The sequence below is a fragment of the Porites lutea genome, chromosome 4 (assembly GCF_958299795.1).
Source record: "Porites lutea chromosome 4, jaPorLute2.1, whole genome shotgun sequence".
In the NCBI taxonomy this organism is placed as follows: domain Eukaryota; kingdom Metazoa; phylum Cnidaria; class Anthozoa; order Scleractinia; family Poritidae; genus Porites; species Porites lutea.
Window position 1 is genome coordinate 19,443,281 of NC_133204.1, and position 17,500 is coordinate 19,460,780.

Sequence of the window (17,500 nt, forward strand, 5' to 3'; positions counted from 1 at the left end):
GATGTTAGTTTGAAAAATTACTCAATTCTGTAAGCAAATCAAAACGAATCAGGTTTTTAAAATAAAGTCACTTGTCTTAAACAGGGTAGCGGAGTGAACAGTTATTGTCTTGAACAGGTTCAGTGTTTGAGGTCCTTGGTGGTACACCTCTAGCCAAACTTTCTTTTCGTGACCTACCTTTTTCCCCCTCCCGGGCACAAGGGGTCATTCTAAAAAAATGGCTTTGAACAAGCTCAGTCTACCAAAAGCGAACGAAATCTCAAGTGACCTAAAGGTGTTTTTTCGTACTTGGAATTTGGCAGAATTCATGTTATATCCCAAAATAGTTTATCAAAAAAAGTGAAAAACAAAACAAAACAAAAACAAAACAAACAACAACAAAACAAAAACTAAGTTAGCATGTGAACTATCCTCGCTCCTCGCCCCTAGGAACGTTGCTGTATTCGCAGGGTACAAAAAGTTGATTTACCAGGGTGTTTACTACTGATTTTACTGTATTCCTTCTCGACACATTCAGTACATAGTGTCTCATATTTCCGTTTACTATAGTCGAGTCTTACCTCCGAGTGCGACCTCCTCTTGTAAACGACCACCAATCCAACCACTTCATGTAAGCGACCGCGACGACTTATTGGGGCTGAGGGTTTAATAATTTTCTATTGTTTTTAACCTGTTGTAAGCGATCACTTGACGAATGGTCTGATCTCTATACTTGCTGTATGAACTATGCTATTTAGAGTATACGAAGAACTTAAGTAACAACAGGGAGCTACACTTATCATCATTAAAACATTAATTGTATGCAATAAATTATCTTCCATAAAGTAGATCCGGTCATCTTTTTGGAAGAGACCCCCTGGGCTTCTTTTCTCATAACAGGCAACCTCCAGTGAGCGACCTCTAAATCGTCGCATTCTAGGTTGCCGCTTACTGAAACAGTTCGACTGTAGTTTTTTTAACTTACAGAAGACATGGTCATTTAGCCACTTGGGACCAAATACATGTACGCTCCTTTTTGTAATTATTATTCATATATGCTAAAAAAAGTACTGAAAATACTAACGATGGATCTCACAACCTAGTGAATGTGTGTGTGTGTTCTTTTTCCGTTGAAGTTAAGTGCGTAAACTCATTTTTAGTGGGTTACCGGGTTTGTATCGATGTGAATTACTGTAAGGGTTGGCTTGCCTGATACTCAGTAGTCGCGAAAAACGTGGTCCAGTGGAGGTCAATGGGAAAGGCCTACGTCCAACGATGGACATTAAACGGCTGAAACTGAACTGAACTGAACTGATGATAATCTTACTGGAAGTATGATGTCAAGCTGAAAGTGAAACTCAAGTACTTACATAACAACCAAGACACTTATCGGGTTACAGTATGGCTTTCAAGATCTTTGGTTATAATATATACAGTTTTCTCATCTACTCACCCCCATGCAAGGTAGTTACAATTTCCTAAAGCCAGTTGCATATAACACTTTCTTCAGATAAGAGGGCAGTAAAGTATTGTTGAGGAACAATCAGGATCTATTGTCGTGAGGCAAGACTTACGAATTCTAGACCTCTTAAGATGCCCTTCTGATGACACCCATCTTTTGCTAAGAGCTAGGCTCGTATAGCACATACAGCTGTCAAAACACTAAGCAAGGGTTAATTTGGATAAAGAGGATAAAGAGGAGTTTTATTTAATGGCAGGAGGCAGGTTCCAGAGGAATGAGTTTTCGGAAGCCAAACCGAGGCCTGCAGGGCCAAGAAAATATTTTCGAAGCCGGGACTCCCTGCATGTTATTTCCCCCTAACATCAAAATAAGTTCGTCCTCTAATGTTTTTGATATGTTTTTTAGAAAAATAGTCACGCGATATATCACGTGACCTACTAAAAGTTTACCGTAGTTATTGCAGTAGTTGACGGCGGCAAGGTCTTCCTAATATGTCAAATTTTAATTGGTTGTCTTTGATGATGAAAACGTCATGTAGAATGAAACTCCCGTTAATTGGAACAAATAACATTTTCTCTTCCCCCCGGAGGTTCGAAAAGTCTACTTCTAAATGCACTTCCTGTTATTTAAGAACTAGGGTAGATTCATTTTCAGCATACTTTTATAGCCGTCGCATTTGCCTGATAGGCGTTTTTAAATGTTTTTGAACTTAACACTTTCACTGCCAGAGTCCTTGATGGAGTTTTTTAAGGTGTCCTTAACTTTTGAGTCTGTGGACGAAACACTATGATGTGACCATTCAAATTAAAGCTCTCTGCCTGTACTTACACATGGTACTATTTGTTTTTCAAAATTTTCATCAAATGAAATTTGGGTAATTAGTCGAAATTCGCTTTGGATTAATTTGGCAGAGAAAGGGTTAAAAAAGGAAATAGGTGCACGCAACGACTATACGCCAGGGCTCCTGCTTTTCGCATATGTTGCAAATGGTGTAATCCGCACCAAGAGAGAGGAAAAGGCATGGCTTTTATGAGTTATACTTAACGTCAGGGAATTCAAAGTCCTCATTTGAATCCGGACAAACTTACAAATCTGGATTTCTGATTCTCGTGTCTTGTTTGCCTTTTCTTTCAACTAGAATCATAATTTGTGGTTAGATGATAGACGATGCTTTTCTCAGACAATGTAATTTGGGCATTCTTGGCAAGTTGATATGATCATATTTGAACTTTTTAGAGATTAAAAACAGCTACGTTTGAAATGAAAGTTGCATTAGCATGGACTCATTGGAGTAGCAGATTTTAACTCAGTGAAGGGAAAGCGCAGAGAAGGGCAATTGTTACTATTTTTTTCAGGTGATTGAACAACGCCAATCTTAGATATTATTCCTGGCCATCGGCCCCCAGTTTACGCGCTGATGTGGATCTTCCTGTAATTTTTCTTGTTTATCACCTTCTACAAACTTATTTTCAACTTATTTTTCACGATATCTTTATAATCAAAGTTGGACCCTCGCTGATTGAAAGTGCATTTAAAAAGGAAATAACTCTTTTTTCGAAAATAGCTTTGTTGACAAGCCCTCCTAATGCACGCCAATCATAACGCAGGTCGGGGCTACTGAATCTCGCATAGGGGTGCTAATTTACCTCGGGCTGTTTGCCTTACCGGAAAAAGCCCTACGGCAAACTAATTACTTCAACAGTGAAACCATTAAGAAAAGAAAAAATCTACTATATAAATATTGGGATTCGCTGGATCTTTTAATGAAAAGTGAAGACGAGAGTTATTTCGTGCCACTATCGCGCTGCTCAAGGAAAATTGGATGTAACAGAGCTAAGACCTTGAGGAGCTTTCCGTCATTAGAAATTGGGATTGAGATAGTGTCATTTAATACCAGCGTTATATCAAACTTTGGAGTACCTATATCGTTTCCAAAAGCCTTGGAGAGGTCAACATGTGTTTACCGTAACTGGTGGCATATAATTTCTGTTCATCTTTGTTGGACACAGGCATCTGTTGTCAAGGTATGGTGCAATGGATCCTACAAATGCATCGATAATAAACAGAACTACGACTGCTTCTGTCGCTGGTATGGACTATATAAAAGAACCACTGGCCTCGAAGTATTTACGGTTAATTGTGTACTCTGTTATCTTCCTACTAACCATTACTGGAAACGCTTTAGTTCTCGCCGTCGTCTACAAGATAAGGGAACTTCACACAGGTAAGCAAGTCATTCCCACCGTTACCTCCTAATGTCTGGTGAATTTTTTATTTCATGTACGGCTTTCATTTTTTCCATCAATAGCCAAACTTGTTATCGAATGAACCACTTCATGAAGTGTGAAAGTGATGAAGAGATCGCACCAAAGGTGTTGTCTTCATTAACCGCATATTTTCAACCAATTTTCATAGTTTAGGGCAAGCAAACGCCTTTAGCTTTTTAGAGAAAACCGAGGGACTCCTGTTTTGTTATTAATGTTTATAATATTAGTGACTGAAGGATAAATTAAAGGTTAAGTGCTTTTACTATTGGTTGTTTGGAATAATTAACCGAATTGACAAGAACGGGATCTTACTCGAGAGGTCAGAATTGTAACTGACACAAGAATCGTGATCCATAGAAAATGTTTCTTTCTCTACTGTGCCATGTCTGGTCAGCTCGTAAGCTGTTTAGTACTTAAACAGGGAATATGGCAGGGCAATCTCTTTAATAACTTGTCAAAATACCCACTAATCAGGTGAAATATTATTCAAGGAACGAATTGATTGTGGGTTATCACTCTGAGATCAGGAAATAGACTTGTCAAATCCATTAAGCTTTTTAAATGTCTTCTACCCCCGCTGAGGTTTGCCATTTCTCCTAGTTTTGGCTGTTCAAGGCAACGGGATTTTTATATAAGGGAAAACAGTACGTGCGAGCATTTCATTCTTCCCTGCTGTGTTTACAATTTTCAAATTTATGTCCTGCAACTCAAAAGTTAAAGCTTCGCAGACTCAAGAAGAAGAACGGTGAATTGAAACCCTTTACAAAATCGTGTTTCCCTTAGCCCTGTTGTGTTCCGGAGATTTTCATTTATCTAAATTCCTGAAAAAATGAAAATTCCAGCCACTTAAATGCCTCTCCTTTTTCGCATTGAAAGATAGTAAGATCGTACGAATACCTTAGTATTTATGACCTCGGGTACAATTTCGCCTAATTTTCAGCGTTTGTCATTGTTTTCTTTGGGGTAACTCACATACTAATTTCTGCCCGTGAAATGCTTTTCATTTGTGGTTAAAGCTCAAGAACGATAAGAAGATGCAGATATTTACAATCATCTACGAAAACCCTCATGTCAGCCAAGTTGTCGCACTTACATATTCCAGCTTTCACCTACAACTATGAATTCGTCGACTGCATTCGTCTCTTAAAGGACTCGAGTTTAATAAATATATTAAGTATTTCTGTTGCGAATATGAAATAACTTTGACTCTAAGGAAACAACCAATTTTCTGCTACGATGTGCGGAATGCTAACCCTCTCTGCTAAAAGCCAACCACAAGGACGTGAAAACATTTGTTGCATACTCAGACAAGCGTTTCTTAAACAAATTTACAAATTTAATTCAGTTTGCCAGTTATTAATAGACAATGAACGTGCCTTGCCTAAAACGTGAATAAAGAAAAGCTTCACGTTTAAACTGAGAACGTGTCGGTATAACTCGTAGAAAGAATTTCCTGAATGTTTCATTTTTCTAAAAAGTACCTTCATTTGCGTAAAATCAGAATTCCTTGTATTCCTGAAAACATTAATGGCGGCAAATTAGGCAATATGCAAAATTAATTACTGAACTATTACCTAAAAGGTTATGCACTCTTTGATCAAGCCGACAGTCATTTACCGTAATTCGCTTTTTTTTGTCGCCTGAGGTAAAACATAAATCAACTTAGACTGATGACTGATTAAGGTAATCGTCAGTACATTTATATTTCTTTCTTGGAACGTAACAAAAATATTGACTTTTAATTACCCTGCAGTGATGAAGGTGTTAATTAAATTGTGTAATTCATCCGCTCAACTACAGATACGTCAGCCCTCTTCAAGGGTTGTCCAATAGCAATATTACTGTTGGAGCGTGCTTGGCACGCTTTATATGGCCTACATGACGTGGAATTTACAATCCGTATCAATCAACCATACGGACCGTTACGATCGATACGAATCTTACGGATGATACTAACCGTAACCAGGACTGCCGTAATTGGCGCCCTGATGTAATAATGAGATGTGCTCGCTTCGTATGTGCTTAGAATAGGACCGTTAACAATGCTGAGGGTTTGTACAGAATGTACTATCTGTCAGCTGCTCTCAACGGTCCATAACAGTGCGGCAGTATTGGACATTGGGCATGACTGTTCTATTCCCAAATATATTCCATCAAGTTAAGTATTTCCCACATTTTGAAATTAAAATTTGTTATCACCACACAGTTCGCTTAACAGTAAGTAGCAAAATACCTTGCAAGCTCACTAGTAAACGGGCCAAGAAAAAAACGAGTTCCAGAGATTAGAGTACCAAACCCATATTCTGCGAGTCCACGGACTAGAATGCCCTTAGAGACTTTCCCGGGGGATGACAAATGCAGGTGATTTGAACCTCGGTAACTCGAAGTTCATGAGAACTCTAGCCTGTGTACAGCCACCCCCTTCCCTCAAAAAATAATTTTGTTTGAGGGGAGGGGGCGGCTGTACACAGCCTGGATAACTTGAAGCAAAGTGTATTTCTCTCAGACTTTCTCCATACGTTTGCTTTAATTTTACCCTTAAATCGAAGGTTCGCAAGCTCAAAATAATTTTATTTTCCTTTAGGTCTTTTTCTTTGTAATTATATCATCAAGGACTAAACGGTGTTATGAGTGTGATTAGTGATTACATCGAAGTGCAGAATAATAGTCATTTTAGTGCATGCTGCGCTTCACACCTACTTTACAAAACCATTCACTCTGTGAATACCGGTACCCTTTTCTTCTTTAAAAAACTGATTTCATGGCGTTTTAAAAGCATTCTTATGTAGAATACACAAGTATAGTAACTAAAATATTGGCTGGTTTTCTACGATACCTTTTTTGTGTTTACCCCCTGATAACTTTAACCTCCGATACTGGAACTGTCAGCGTTTGTTTGTGATATTTTGTGTCTTTGAATGTTCTAGTTATTGAAAGTAAGACTTAGAACCAAAGCCCCTTATACAAACTTGTAGGGATTATGCTGCCCTTTAATGCTAAAATGTAAAAAGCTAATTGTTTTAATTAGAACGGAGTATCAACCTCGTCCCCAGGGCTTTTCCCTTAAAAAATGGGAAAGGGAAAAGCCCTGGAGACGAGGTTGACGGAGTATGGGCTCCTGTAACGGTAGGTTATAAACAGGTCTTTCAGGACTGCTGAGACAGGAACTGACAGTTGAGACTGTATCTAACTACCATCTCCGTGCGACTGCCACTTCACATATTCACGTCTGTTCTGGCCTCCCCATAGCCTGTCAGGCGTACTTAAATTTAGACATCTGAACTGGATAATTTTTATGTATTCCCAGACCACCTCCCTATAACCAACACGAACCCGAATCCAAGTCTGGTATTCCCGCTTGTTACCATTGCGATCCTGCTAATGACTATACTTATCAGTTTGCCTCGTTCAATTATTTTTCTATTGCAGTTACAGGTTCCCTTATTGCAAACTTGGCTGTTGCCGACTTGAGTGTAGGTATCCTGTGCATTCCCTTCACGGTCCTTTATTATGAGTTTACCTATTGGCCGTTTGGCTTCGCTTTGTGCAAGATCATTCCTGCTACGCAGGCTATATGCATCATGGCGTCCATTGGAACTTTAACAGCGATAAGTATCGGTGAGTTTTAATTTCAGGTACAGTCTATCGTCTTGCCTTGCTGATACCGGCATAATATGACAGACCCCTGCTAACAAGGAAAGCAGCTAAACCCTCGGCAAAAAGTATCTTCCGATGTTTGGCTGGTGAAATAATTTTAAATTGCTATCAAAAAAAATAATTTGCTTCATGTCTCAGCGGTTTCCGCATTAACTCTTTAAGTCATACGAGTGACCAACATTAATTCTCTGTTAACTTTATCAATGCATCCCCAAGAGAAATGATTAAACGAATTAACGAAATGATCACCTAAGGGAGATACTTTGATCTTTAAACAAGTTTTCTCACCAAATTATTCGCCGAAATATATGTAGATCAGTCTAGAAATGTTGTATGTGGATATTGGAGCTTACAATTTAACGAAAGTTGGCTGTGATCGCTAAGGCCGGAAAAACGTTGATGATACAGCTTCGTGATTCCTTTAGTCGAAGAAACCTTTAACAATTTTACATTAGAAAAGTAATTAAAAATATTGGAATCTGTGATTTTTTTTTTCATTTAGAACGTTACAAAGCCATTGCGTATCCATGGGAACCACGCTTCTCAATTTACCAGGTTCGTTTCGTTATCGCAATCGTCTGGCTGATTGCAATTCTAGTTGGTCTTCCCTTTTTTGCAGTCATGCAATTGAAAGATAGTGAAGGCGACGTGTTGTGTGTGGAGAATTGGCCGATAGAGTTTTTCAAAGACGTATATACGTTGCTTTCATTTTGCCTAACGTACGCCATCCCTTTGCCGTTGATAGCTGTGCTGTATACAACTGTTGTAGCTAAGTTGAATAAGGCAGCAAGAGAAACGTCGGACAGCGAGGGATTCAGAACAGCAAAAGCTAAAGGAAAAGTGATACGAATGCTGATCATGGTTGTGGTGTTCTACTTCTTATGCTTTTTACCTTACCACTGTACATTTTTATGGATTGAATTCGGAGGTGGAGATTCATACAAGTAAGTGCAATCTCAATACCCTCCATCTTGACAAAGTAGTTTCGCAAGATATGTCCATTCAACCTCGTTCTCAGGGTCCTTTCTCGCCACGGAGGCCGAGTAGGAGAGGACCCTGGGAAGGAGGTTGAAGTCCATTGTAACAATATTTAGACTGATTACAAATGCGCTTATGCCTTTGAGATGCAAGAAAAGGCTGTTTCACATAAATTGGTAGATTATTAGTGTCATTTTAATATAGACATTAAAGAAAAGGGGTCCAAAGATGAACCCCTGCTGCTCTTTAGAGTAAAGACATGCTCTTTAGATGACGGCGAAATAGTGACTTAAACAAGGAACACTGTTATCACTGTACTTGCTTTGAGGTCCGATTGGTCCATTTGTATTATATTATAATTGGCTGAAATAAATAATACAAATAGAATATACGTACTCACAAGCTGTAATCTCGTTTCAGGGGCATATGGCTACTGCTATCCTATTGCCACGTTTTGGTGTATTCAAACAGTGCAGTAAATCCTGTCTTGTACGGTTTTCTAAGTAAGCAGTTCCGTAGAGGATTCGTCCGCCTCGTTCCATGCTGCCGACTATGGAGGAAGAAAGCCAAGCCGTCAAGGTCAATGTTCTTCCAGTCTACTTACAATGATCGTACTAAATATCAAACCGCTGTGTCTCAATGCGAGTCAGATGTTTAGCTTGACTCAGTAACAGCCTTTAAAATTAGTAAAGGCACTCCTCCGTGCTGCGATCTTTTCAGACTTGCTAACATTTGGCTGAGGATAAAAAGAGATCCAAGTTACGAAAACATTATGTGAATGCGTTATAAGAATTCTAAAATTTTAAAGAATTAGTTTCCATCTCAGATATCCTTTTAACCTTAACTACATGCAATTTAGTAACACGAGCATAGGGTTTCTGATCTTGTCTCTTTGATCTTTGACATAGTTGATTCAAACAGGGAGGCTTTTGGTAACTCTTGAACAAAATTTGTTCAAGAGACTTACAAAACTTTGGGCTTAAGGCTTTACAAAAAACCTAATATAAAAACTTTATATCTAAGCATGTTAATCTCCCCAAGAACTATTAAGCGTTGTTTTATTTCACAATTTACAATTCAATTTTATTAGGCTGCGACCCCTTAGCGTACTGCACTATGGTCAGGAATATGTTAGCTGCTTTAAGTCATTACTCATACTGTGTTATTTACATACCATACGCTCATACGTACATACGTCTTACGTCATTCACTAGGTATGCATTCGCCAACTCCGTTTCAAACGTATCAGAGGGACGAGTTACAGTTTGCCAATCAGTTTCCGTCTGGATATGAAGACCAACACAACAAGGAGAAAATGACCTAGGTTTTTCTTGAGTTTTTGTTACTCTTACGCTCTTGCTATCTGTGGAGTGTTTCAGGGTTGTAATTAGAACGTTATTTTGATGAAGTACATGAAAGGGCAACTCAGACGCGAGGTGTCCAGTCCTTTGTTGTTAACAAGACGTTAGGGGCACTGTGTCAATTTGTCATATTTAAAAGCCTTCTACATTTAATTATCACTGCATAGGCATTACCCTAAACATGCAAAAAGCAATGCAATATCATGCAGATTTCAATTGAACCCACGACCATTGTCTAATGTTAAATACACCGTGAGGATTTCATTTTTTAGCAGGGTTTGAGGGAGCTAACACTGCTTTACTTGGTAGCGGAAAAGGGAAAGCTAGTGTTTTTAAACACTTGCGCCTCCTTGATTTTCCCCTTGAGGAAGAGCCGGAAGTTTTTTTGCACCCCACCCCCACTCCCCTGCATGGTATAATGTTGAAAAGTGTATTGTCATCCAAACCCTCTTTGAACCATCATTATCTTGCTAAGCAAATAACGTTTTTGTTATGCTTAATGTTTTCGTTTTCGGCCTTAACAACACACTTCATAACTTACGTGAGTATAATGCGTACAACGCAAATTGTTTACGTTTAGTACAGATACGGCCAAAATATTCCATAGTCTTATGCTTAGTATATTAAAAGAAGCAAGAAGGAAATTCATATTGATGTGAAGAATCTGACATTGAAATATATATTTTTGGATATGTATGTAAGTAGGTGCTGCATGTTTTTCTAACTGACAAGTAACGAAAATGTCAATAGAAAATCTGGAACGAGATTACGTACGCGCATCATATAAACAAACGAAGCATTTAAGATGCCCTTACATGAGAATAAAGATTCAAAAAGCCGTTTGATCATTTAGGGAATAAGAATACATATGATGTCTTATTACGCAAAAGAACTTTGTTTTGATTGAGAAAGGTTTCAACTTATATTAACTTTTACAACTGCCAAAATAAAATATTTTGAAATTAGAAAATGCTTGTCTCTTCTTTATTTTGTAACAATTTTATTTCATTTTTTGGTTAGTTAGTCTTATAATACCATGGTATTAATCGTGTGGCGTAGTTAAGACCACTCTCAACTATCAATTAACCCTGACTGAAATTTTTAAAGATTGGCAGGTCGTGTTTTCGTAAATTCTGTATAATCTGTAGCAGCTAGTAACAAACGGGTCTTGAACATAAGCTGCGAGAATATTGCTTGGTTATCGACAGCTCATAAGTCCACCGCTGCGCGTTTACGATCAGTACGCTTTTTCACGAAGAAAAGCAGGTCATAGCACTAAGGACACCCTTCAATAGTTTTGACAGGCGAATAATCTTCCGAAGAAAAACAATATCTTATTTGTTTACAGCTACTGCAAAATTACCATGGCAACCTTCGATCGATAAGTAATCAGCCTTATATATTCGATTTCGCAGGAATTCCAGTACGGTGAAGAGATGTCTAACAAGTCCAACTGCAGCATGGGGTTGATTTGATGACCACTGCTGTGCCCAAACCAGGAGGTTGTCTTTATTCTTTCATCCCGCAATGTGAAGTTTCGCCCCATATAAGGTAATCCAAGACAGTCTTGGATTCTGGATTTTACGCTGTGGATTCCGGTTTCTTGACAAAGGATTCCGGATTCGAATCGCTTGTGGAATTCCGGATTCCTATAGCTGAATTCCGGATCCCAGAGTCCGGAATTCCGGATTCCACAAGCAAAAATTACCCGGTTTCTGGAATCTGGATTACCTTATGTGGGGCGAGAAGTTAATTCTCTTCAGCAATAACCATGACTCTTTATAAGCGCACGTTATAGGGATTCTTCTCTGATCCCAAGTATTCTGTATATTCATTTTGCCCCACGCCTCCTTAAAAACTACTTTTGATTAATATTTGCCTGAAAAAGAACGGCGGAATCGATTGATGCTGATGTTCTAGGTAAAAAATTGAGAAATATCTACATACAAAGAACCGTTCATGCAGGGCAGAGTTGTTTTGCTATTTACGAGAGTAGCTCAGCTCAGTACAGCTAGAGACGCGCAAAATGTAGTTAGGAGTACAGGCGAAACAGCAAACTCAAGTTTAGTAGTTAGGGTAATTTTGTTTTTGCAATTATTTCTGCATTTGGCGGAAACAGAACATACGTTTAAAAATCCCTACGATGTATAAAATGTTTTGGAAAATTTAATACTCACTATTCAAGCTACATAGGTAAAGTTTGAAATATGTTTTCTATAGATTTTAAATCACACATCTCATGCAATAAAAAGTTACTCACGTCCTAGAGTGTACATATGCTTGGCAAATGATTTCGCAGCAAGAGATTCTTGATTTCTTTGCTTTATCTACTCCAACCATTTATTGCCTAAAAGGATTAGAGGGTCCCCAAAACTTCTCCAATCCCCTCATCCCGGCCAGTAATCCCGATGGTCTGATTTGCGGCACCCCTCAAACACCCCCACACGTCCCCCGCAGTTTGCTTTGTAATACAGAATCCTGCAGGCAAAAAGCAAGCTGCTAGCTGTGTACAATCAATCTGAACGCCTGGAACAAATTTGCCTTTTCTTGTTCCCGTCTGGCGACCTAAGTACTGCTAAAATTTGCTTTGAAATATTCATTTTATGAATCAGATATAACGAGTGTACAAAAAATGAAAAAAAAAAAGATAAGACATGAGAAAGGTTAGTTGATATTTGTAAATTAGCTTACAAATCTTTTCTAACTCAAACCGCCTCTATCCCTTGTAAAAGTCAGGAAAAATGGCTGACAGACTGCAACTTTTGTGACTTTGACACGATTGATTGGGGTAATTCATATACCCTTGCTTTCCTATGTACCAACGAATCTAAATTACGTGTATTTCAATTTAAACTTCTGCATAGAAAATTGGCAACGAACTATTTCCTTTTTAAAATTGGAATCAAATCTAATGATCAATGCAGTTTCTGTAAAGAAAGCTCGGAAACTCTTTTGCACCTCTTTTGGGAATGCCCTTTCGTTAAATCTTTTTGGAATGAAATCAGTAACTGGATGAAAAAAAGCTCTTGCTTTCTTAACGAAGAATTCTCCTTTTTGACTTGCATAGGCCTCGTGAACGATACTACAAACCTGCTTTTCCATCATGCACTTTTAATCGCGAGGTATCACATCTATTTCTCCAACCAAAAAGGCTTTAACCCTTCATGGGAACTCTTTTTTCGAACCTTTCTAAATTGTCTTGATTATGAAAGACGTTATGCCATTAAAACTGGGACTTTAAGAAATTTCAATGCAAAATGGGGAGCGTTTATCCAGGAAAATGATCTTTAGTCTTATTTCCTTTGTCGAGATGTACGGAGAACAGCAATCGCGCTAACTCTCTAGAGGCTCTTTCAGGACGTTTCTAGGCGGATAATCAGTAATCGTGCGTGGTGCGTGTGTGTGCGTGTGTGGGTGTGTGGGTGTGTGCGCGTGAGTATGCAAAAACTACTTAAGTAACTTTCGCTACTCTGTATTATATATCTGAACTGTTAAGTAATTACTGTATAGTAGCAATGTAATCATGTATCTATATGCTTTATATGTAAGTAATGTAAATAAGTGACGCAAATAAATAAATTAATTAATTAAAAAAAAAAAAAAAAAAAAAAAAAAAAGACATGAGAAAGAGAGAGAAAGAGAGAGAGAAGGAAGGCTAGTAAGAATCCAATTGGTTGATTTATCTCATCAGTTGCTTTTGTTTTTTGTTCAAGGGAAAGTACACGCTTCTGTCCCGCATCTAAGTTAACTTCAGGAGCGATACTTGGCACTTCCCGTTGTGTTAAAGCACGCGGCACAGCACTTAGTAGTTCCAGGAAAGAGAAAAGAATTTGACCGCGCGCCGTGAAATCAAAATTATTCGCGATAAATTGTGTTTTGATAAAAGCTTTGGGCAAGCTGAAAATGGCTTAGAACGCGGTTTTGTTAAACACGGTCTTAACTCCGTTTAAATAACTGGCCCTTAAGCATTTTTTCAAAGTTTTTCGAAGTGAACTGGACAGTACTTCGACCTTCTATAAAATAGCTGAAATCAGGCCCCACTCTATCGCACCGCGCTGAAGGAACTTTATAGGGCAACATTTCTCCCTTAGACTACAAATAAATTTACTGAGAGAAGAGGAAGAAAAATAGTTGGTGTCATGTTATTACGCAAGCGACCTTTCCATGAAATCCAGTCACGCCCCCGTTTTAGCTCGTTTTATGAGTCCAGTAAAAAATAATTTTACAATACAATCAGCGGTGATAAACGAGGTAAGCCACCCCACTTTTACAATGAAGAAAACGACATTAACAGTACTTTAATGGTACTCGGTTCCCTTGAAATGAAACCCGTCTGTTGTCAGTGCCGTACATAATTATAGAATAGTTCAATAGTTGTCAAAAATTGTAATAAACAAGGTTACTCTCTTTTTTTATTTCTATAAGAATATATCTTATAAGAATATTCAGGCTGAAATTTCTGAAGTTTTAACTGAATGTTTTAAGAATAAACCGGAGGCTGAGAATTTGAAAAGGACTCAAATTTTTGTGTGAAAATCTGTACATACAGTTCAATTTATGTTTTGACTTAACCGTAGAAAATTATTCCATTATACGCCGCTGAGTTTACGGAGCATTGGCCGATTTTTCTCTACTCCCTTCATCTAAATGACAAGCTGTTACTCGGAAAAAGAAACTCTTTCCGCCAGGTGACTTCATCTGCCGAGACATAGCGGAAGAAAAACTCTGAAAATATTGGTTGTACGTGAGCAATCTTTACACAAACTCAACGTCGTTCAATGGCGTGTAATCACGTTTCATCGTCCGTTACATTTCTGTCACAATTATTTCCGGTCTGAGATACCCCGGTAGTCACAGTGAGTACAGTGTATACCTGGAGTGTCTGAACATTTTTTGTACTGTTTTTGACTTTCAAGTTTCAAATGAAAGAATGACGGCAATCCACAGAACCACCCCAACTTAGCCGGTACTATGTAGTAAACACCAAATATTGACTAAAACCTTTCACTTTCAAAATTACCGAAAATCACTGCCAACGAGAACTCTGTATTTGTGACGTCAAATGTGTACAGTATTTCAGCATTCCTCGCGCCTCCTGGGTAGCAAGTACACGATTAAACTTCCTATATGTTGCGTAATTAAAATGACTATGAATTGCTCAATATCATAGAGATTTTCTGTCAATTTAGATTATTTAAAGACTTAAATTGTCGCTTTGACATTCATTTTGGAGTCGCAGTCGCTAGAGACCGCATCAACAGTCCCTTAACATCAAGAAGCATGAACCTGTTGTTGATATTTATGTTGTCAGCATTACTGACCTTACAGTACGCAAGATGTCCGCCACACGAAAAGGACAAGGGTTGTGCGTTCAACTCGACGGGTCTGCAGAGCACTTCAGCTGGAATCCTCGGCACGAGGAACGCTCGTAACCAATTTGCAGCTGTGGACATCAAACATATTTACGTAAACGATTACGGAGAAGAGGACACTAAGAAACAATTGAGAGTCACGCTCAGCAAAGGTGAGGACAAATGGATTTATTTTTGGACGTCTTTCAACAGCGAGGCCAATCCTAGAACTTTGTATATTCGCTTCGACGGTGAACAAGTTTTGGCGTCAATTGCGAGTTATTCTGTCTTCTATAATTCGATCACCGTGACAACTAGTAGAAAATGGTCTTGCCTGCACTGGTCTTTGAACAAAGGCCAATACGGTTACGGGGATTTTTCGTCTTATTCAGACTATCGCCGCAGTTCTGGGTTTGAATTTTACACTGACAAAGTTGATATTCGAGTGTTGCCAGACAACATACCATTGGGGCCTTCAAAGGACCTTGAATGCTTCGACAAACAGTTTCCCTCATTGAAGACGGCTACCAAAAACAGACTCCGCGTTAATATCACCAAAATGTTTTACAAAAAAATTGGAATTTCCAAATGGTGTTGTAAGGATGTAAAGGAAGAAAATACTGTTATAGACCTTACAGAAGGCCAACTAAAGATAATTTCGCTGAAATATGTATCAATAACTGATAAGATTGGTGCGTCCAAAGAACTGAAAAGGCGATTTAGGGATGAAAATCCACGAAATTTAACTATGATGTTCAGTAATGGTATCTTGTATGCTGGCATGGCGAAGTTGAAGGAAACCGCTTACCACACCGGCAAGCAATGGTTCTACGATTCTTCATGGGAATGCGTGAACATTACCATAGCAACGAAGGGCAGAATTGTGGATACCGCAAGTAGATTGGACTTTTTTAGCTACTATAGCAACGCCGGTCCTGTTACAACCATACAGAGAAGAACAGACTATGTGTTGCTGGACGTTCAATCGTCACATGCTGAACTCTTGTCATCCTCTGTAACGGTTTTCATGATTGGGCTAATCGCAGGTCTGCGAAATACGCTCAATATGTAATGTGAATTTAAAGAGTATTTTATGATGCGATGCAGATGCTCTTTTATTACTGTTTAAGGAGCGCTACTCAGTGGCGGATTCAGAGATTTTAGAAGGGTGGCCCGGTCATCCAGACCCTGAGACTATTGGGGGGGGGGGAGGGTCTTTCGGCCCAGTCTAAAAATAGAAGGGGCAGGCCCCCCCGGCCCCTCCTCTGGATCCGCCACTGCTAGTAGTTAGAATCAACCTATTCCACCTGCGTGGTTGAATATTTTGCTGGTGCCCTAAAAGGGATATCCTGTGCCACGTAGACGAAACTAAGCGTTTGTTTTACCTTCTGAATTAGATAAAACCTCTAATTGCGCAACTGGTGCAGGGCAGATATAACGGAAATTATTATTTTAAATTTATAATTCCACTCTTTTTTTTTTATAAGAAAGTTGTTTTTCCTGCACAGGCTGAATATTCTTATTTGTCGGCTGATTTTAGGCTGAAAATATTCTTACATTATTCTTTTAAGACTTATAGCTTATGACTTTTCTGTTCTATAATACATTGAGGTATTTTGAATTGCAGGTAAACAGGTTCTCTCGTTTTGGTGACTAGTTTTGCTTTTTAGAGAAAGGATTCATATTATTTTATTGTATTAAAAGATTTTCAACACACAAAGTATATCCTTTTAAAATCTAAGCCTTGAGTATATTCTTGAAGTTTCGAAAAAATCAGCCTCGCTATTCTCATAAAGCATAATCTTACACACAAAAAAAGAGTGTACCGTGATAATGAAACTGTTAACTAGTGTGTAAGGATCCCTACAGTGTTTTTCGCTTTGCCTTGATTAGTTTATTTGAATGATATATTTTACTATTAAGTTATCCTGAAAAGTTCTTTGAAGAATAGATCTATTGTCATGTAAAAGGCGCTCGATCCTGACGATCTTACAAAATAAATCAGTGGACTGTGAAAACTAGTCATGTTACAATTTCAATTGATACTCCAGTATGGGATGATTCACGGTTTTATCAAAAATGAAGAAAAAGCGTGTAGTTCAAGTCTGAAATAATCACTAACATTCGTGCTATTTCGTACCCGGCTATGGCAGACACTGAATGGAATTGTTGAGCTGAGGGTGTACGCTATTTTACGAGAGTGGACTGTAAAGATTTTTTAGGCTCCAAACCACCCGTACGGAAGGTTTTAGCTACATTTTTTGATCTAAGGTAAATTAGCTAAGTTCAAATAATAATAATAGGAATAGGAAAGGCCGGAACGTTTAGGTGTAAAGAAAAACAAAAATAATCAAGGAATGGTAGTGAAAAAGACGAAAGTAATTAGCAAGGCATCTTTTATTGAGTTTGTTTTTTGTAGAAGGCGGAAGGTAAAATTGCATGTAA

The 17,500-nt window shown here is 38.4% G+C and overlaps 2 protein-coding genes across 3 annotated transcripts in view; both read left to right on the plus strand.

The window, feature by feature from the left end:
* LOC140932782 (neuropeptide FF receptor 2-like) overlaps positions 1–174 on the plus strand; it is a 10,603-nt gene extending 10,429 nt beyond the window's left edge. The window contains exon 4 of the mRNA XM_073382295.1: positions 1–174. This exon is cut by the window's left edge and continues 561 nt beyond it. The gene's annotated coding sequence lies outside the window, so the exon portion shown is untranslated.
* Positions 175–3,192: 3,018 nt separating this feature from the next.
* On the plus strand, positions 3,193–11,977 carry LOC140932784 (neuropeptide FF receptor 1-like). Of its 2 annotated transcripts, XM_073382296.1 has the most exons (6): positions 3,193–3,665; positions 7,138–7,326; positions 7,868–8,309; positions 8,764–8,922; positions 9,558–9,667; positions 11,120–11,977. In XM_073382296.1, exons 1-5 carry the CDS (start codon positions 3,476–3,478, stop codon positions 9,634–9,636), a joined length of 1,059 nt encoding a protein of 352 aa, XP_073238397.1. In that variant the 5' UTR covers positions 3,193–3,475; the 3' UTR covers positions 9,637–9,667; positions 11,120–11,977. The 2 variants fall into 2 exon arrangements, with proteins under 2 accessions (XP_073238397.1, XP_073238398.1); XM_073382297.1 differs by lacking the exon at positions 9,558–9,667.
* Positions 11,978–17,500: the final 5,523 nt, after the last annotated feature.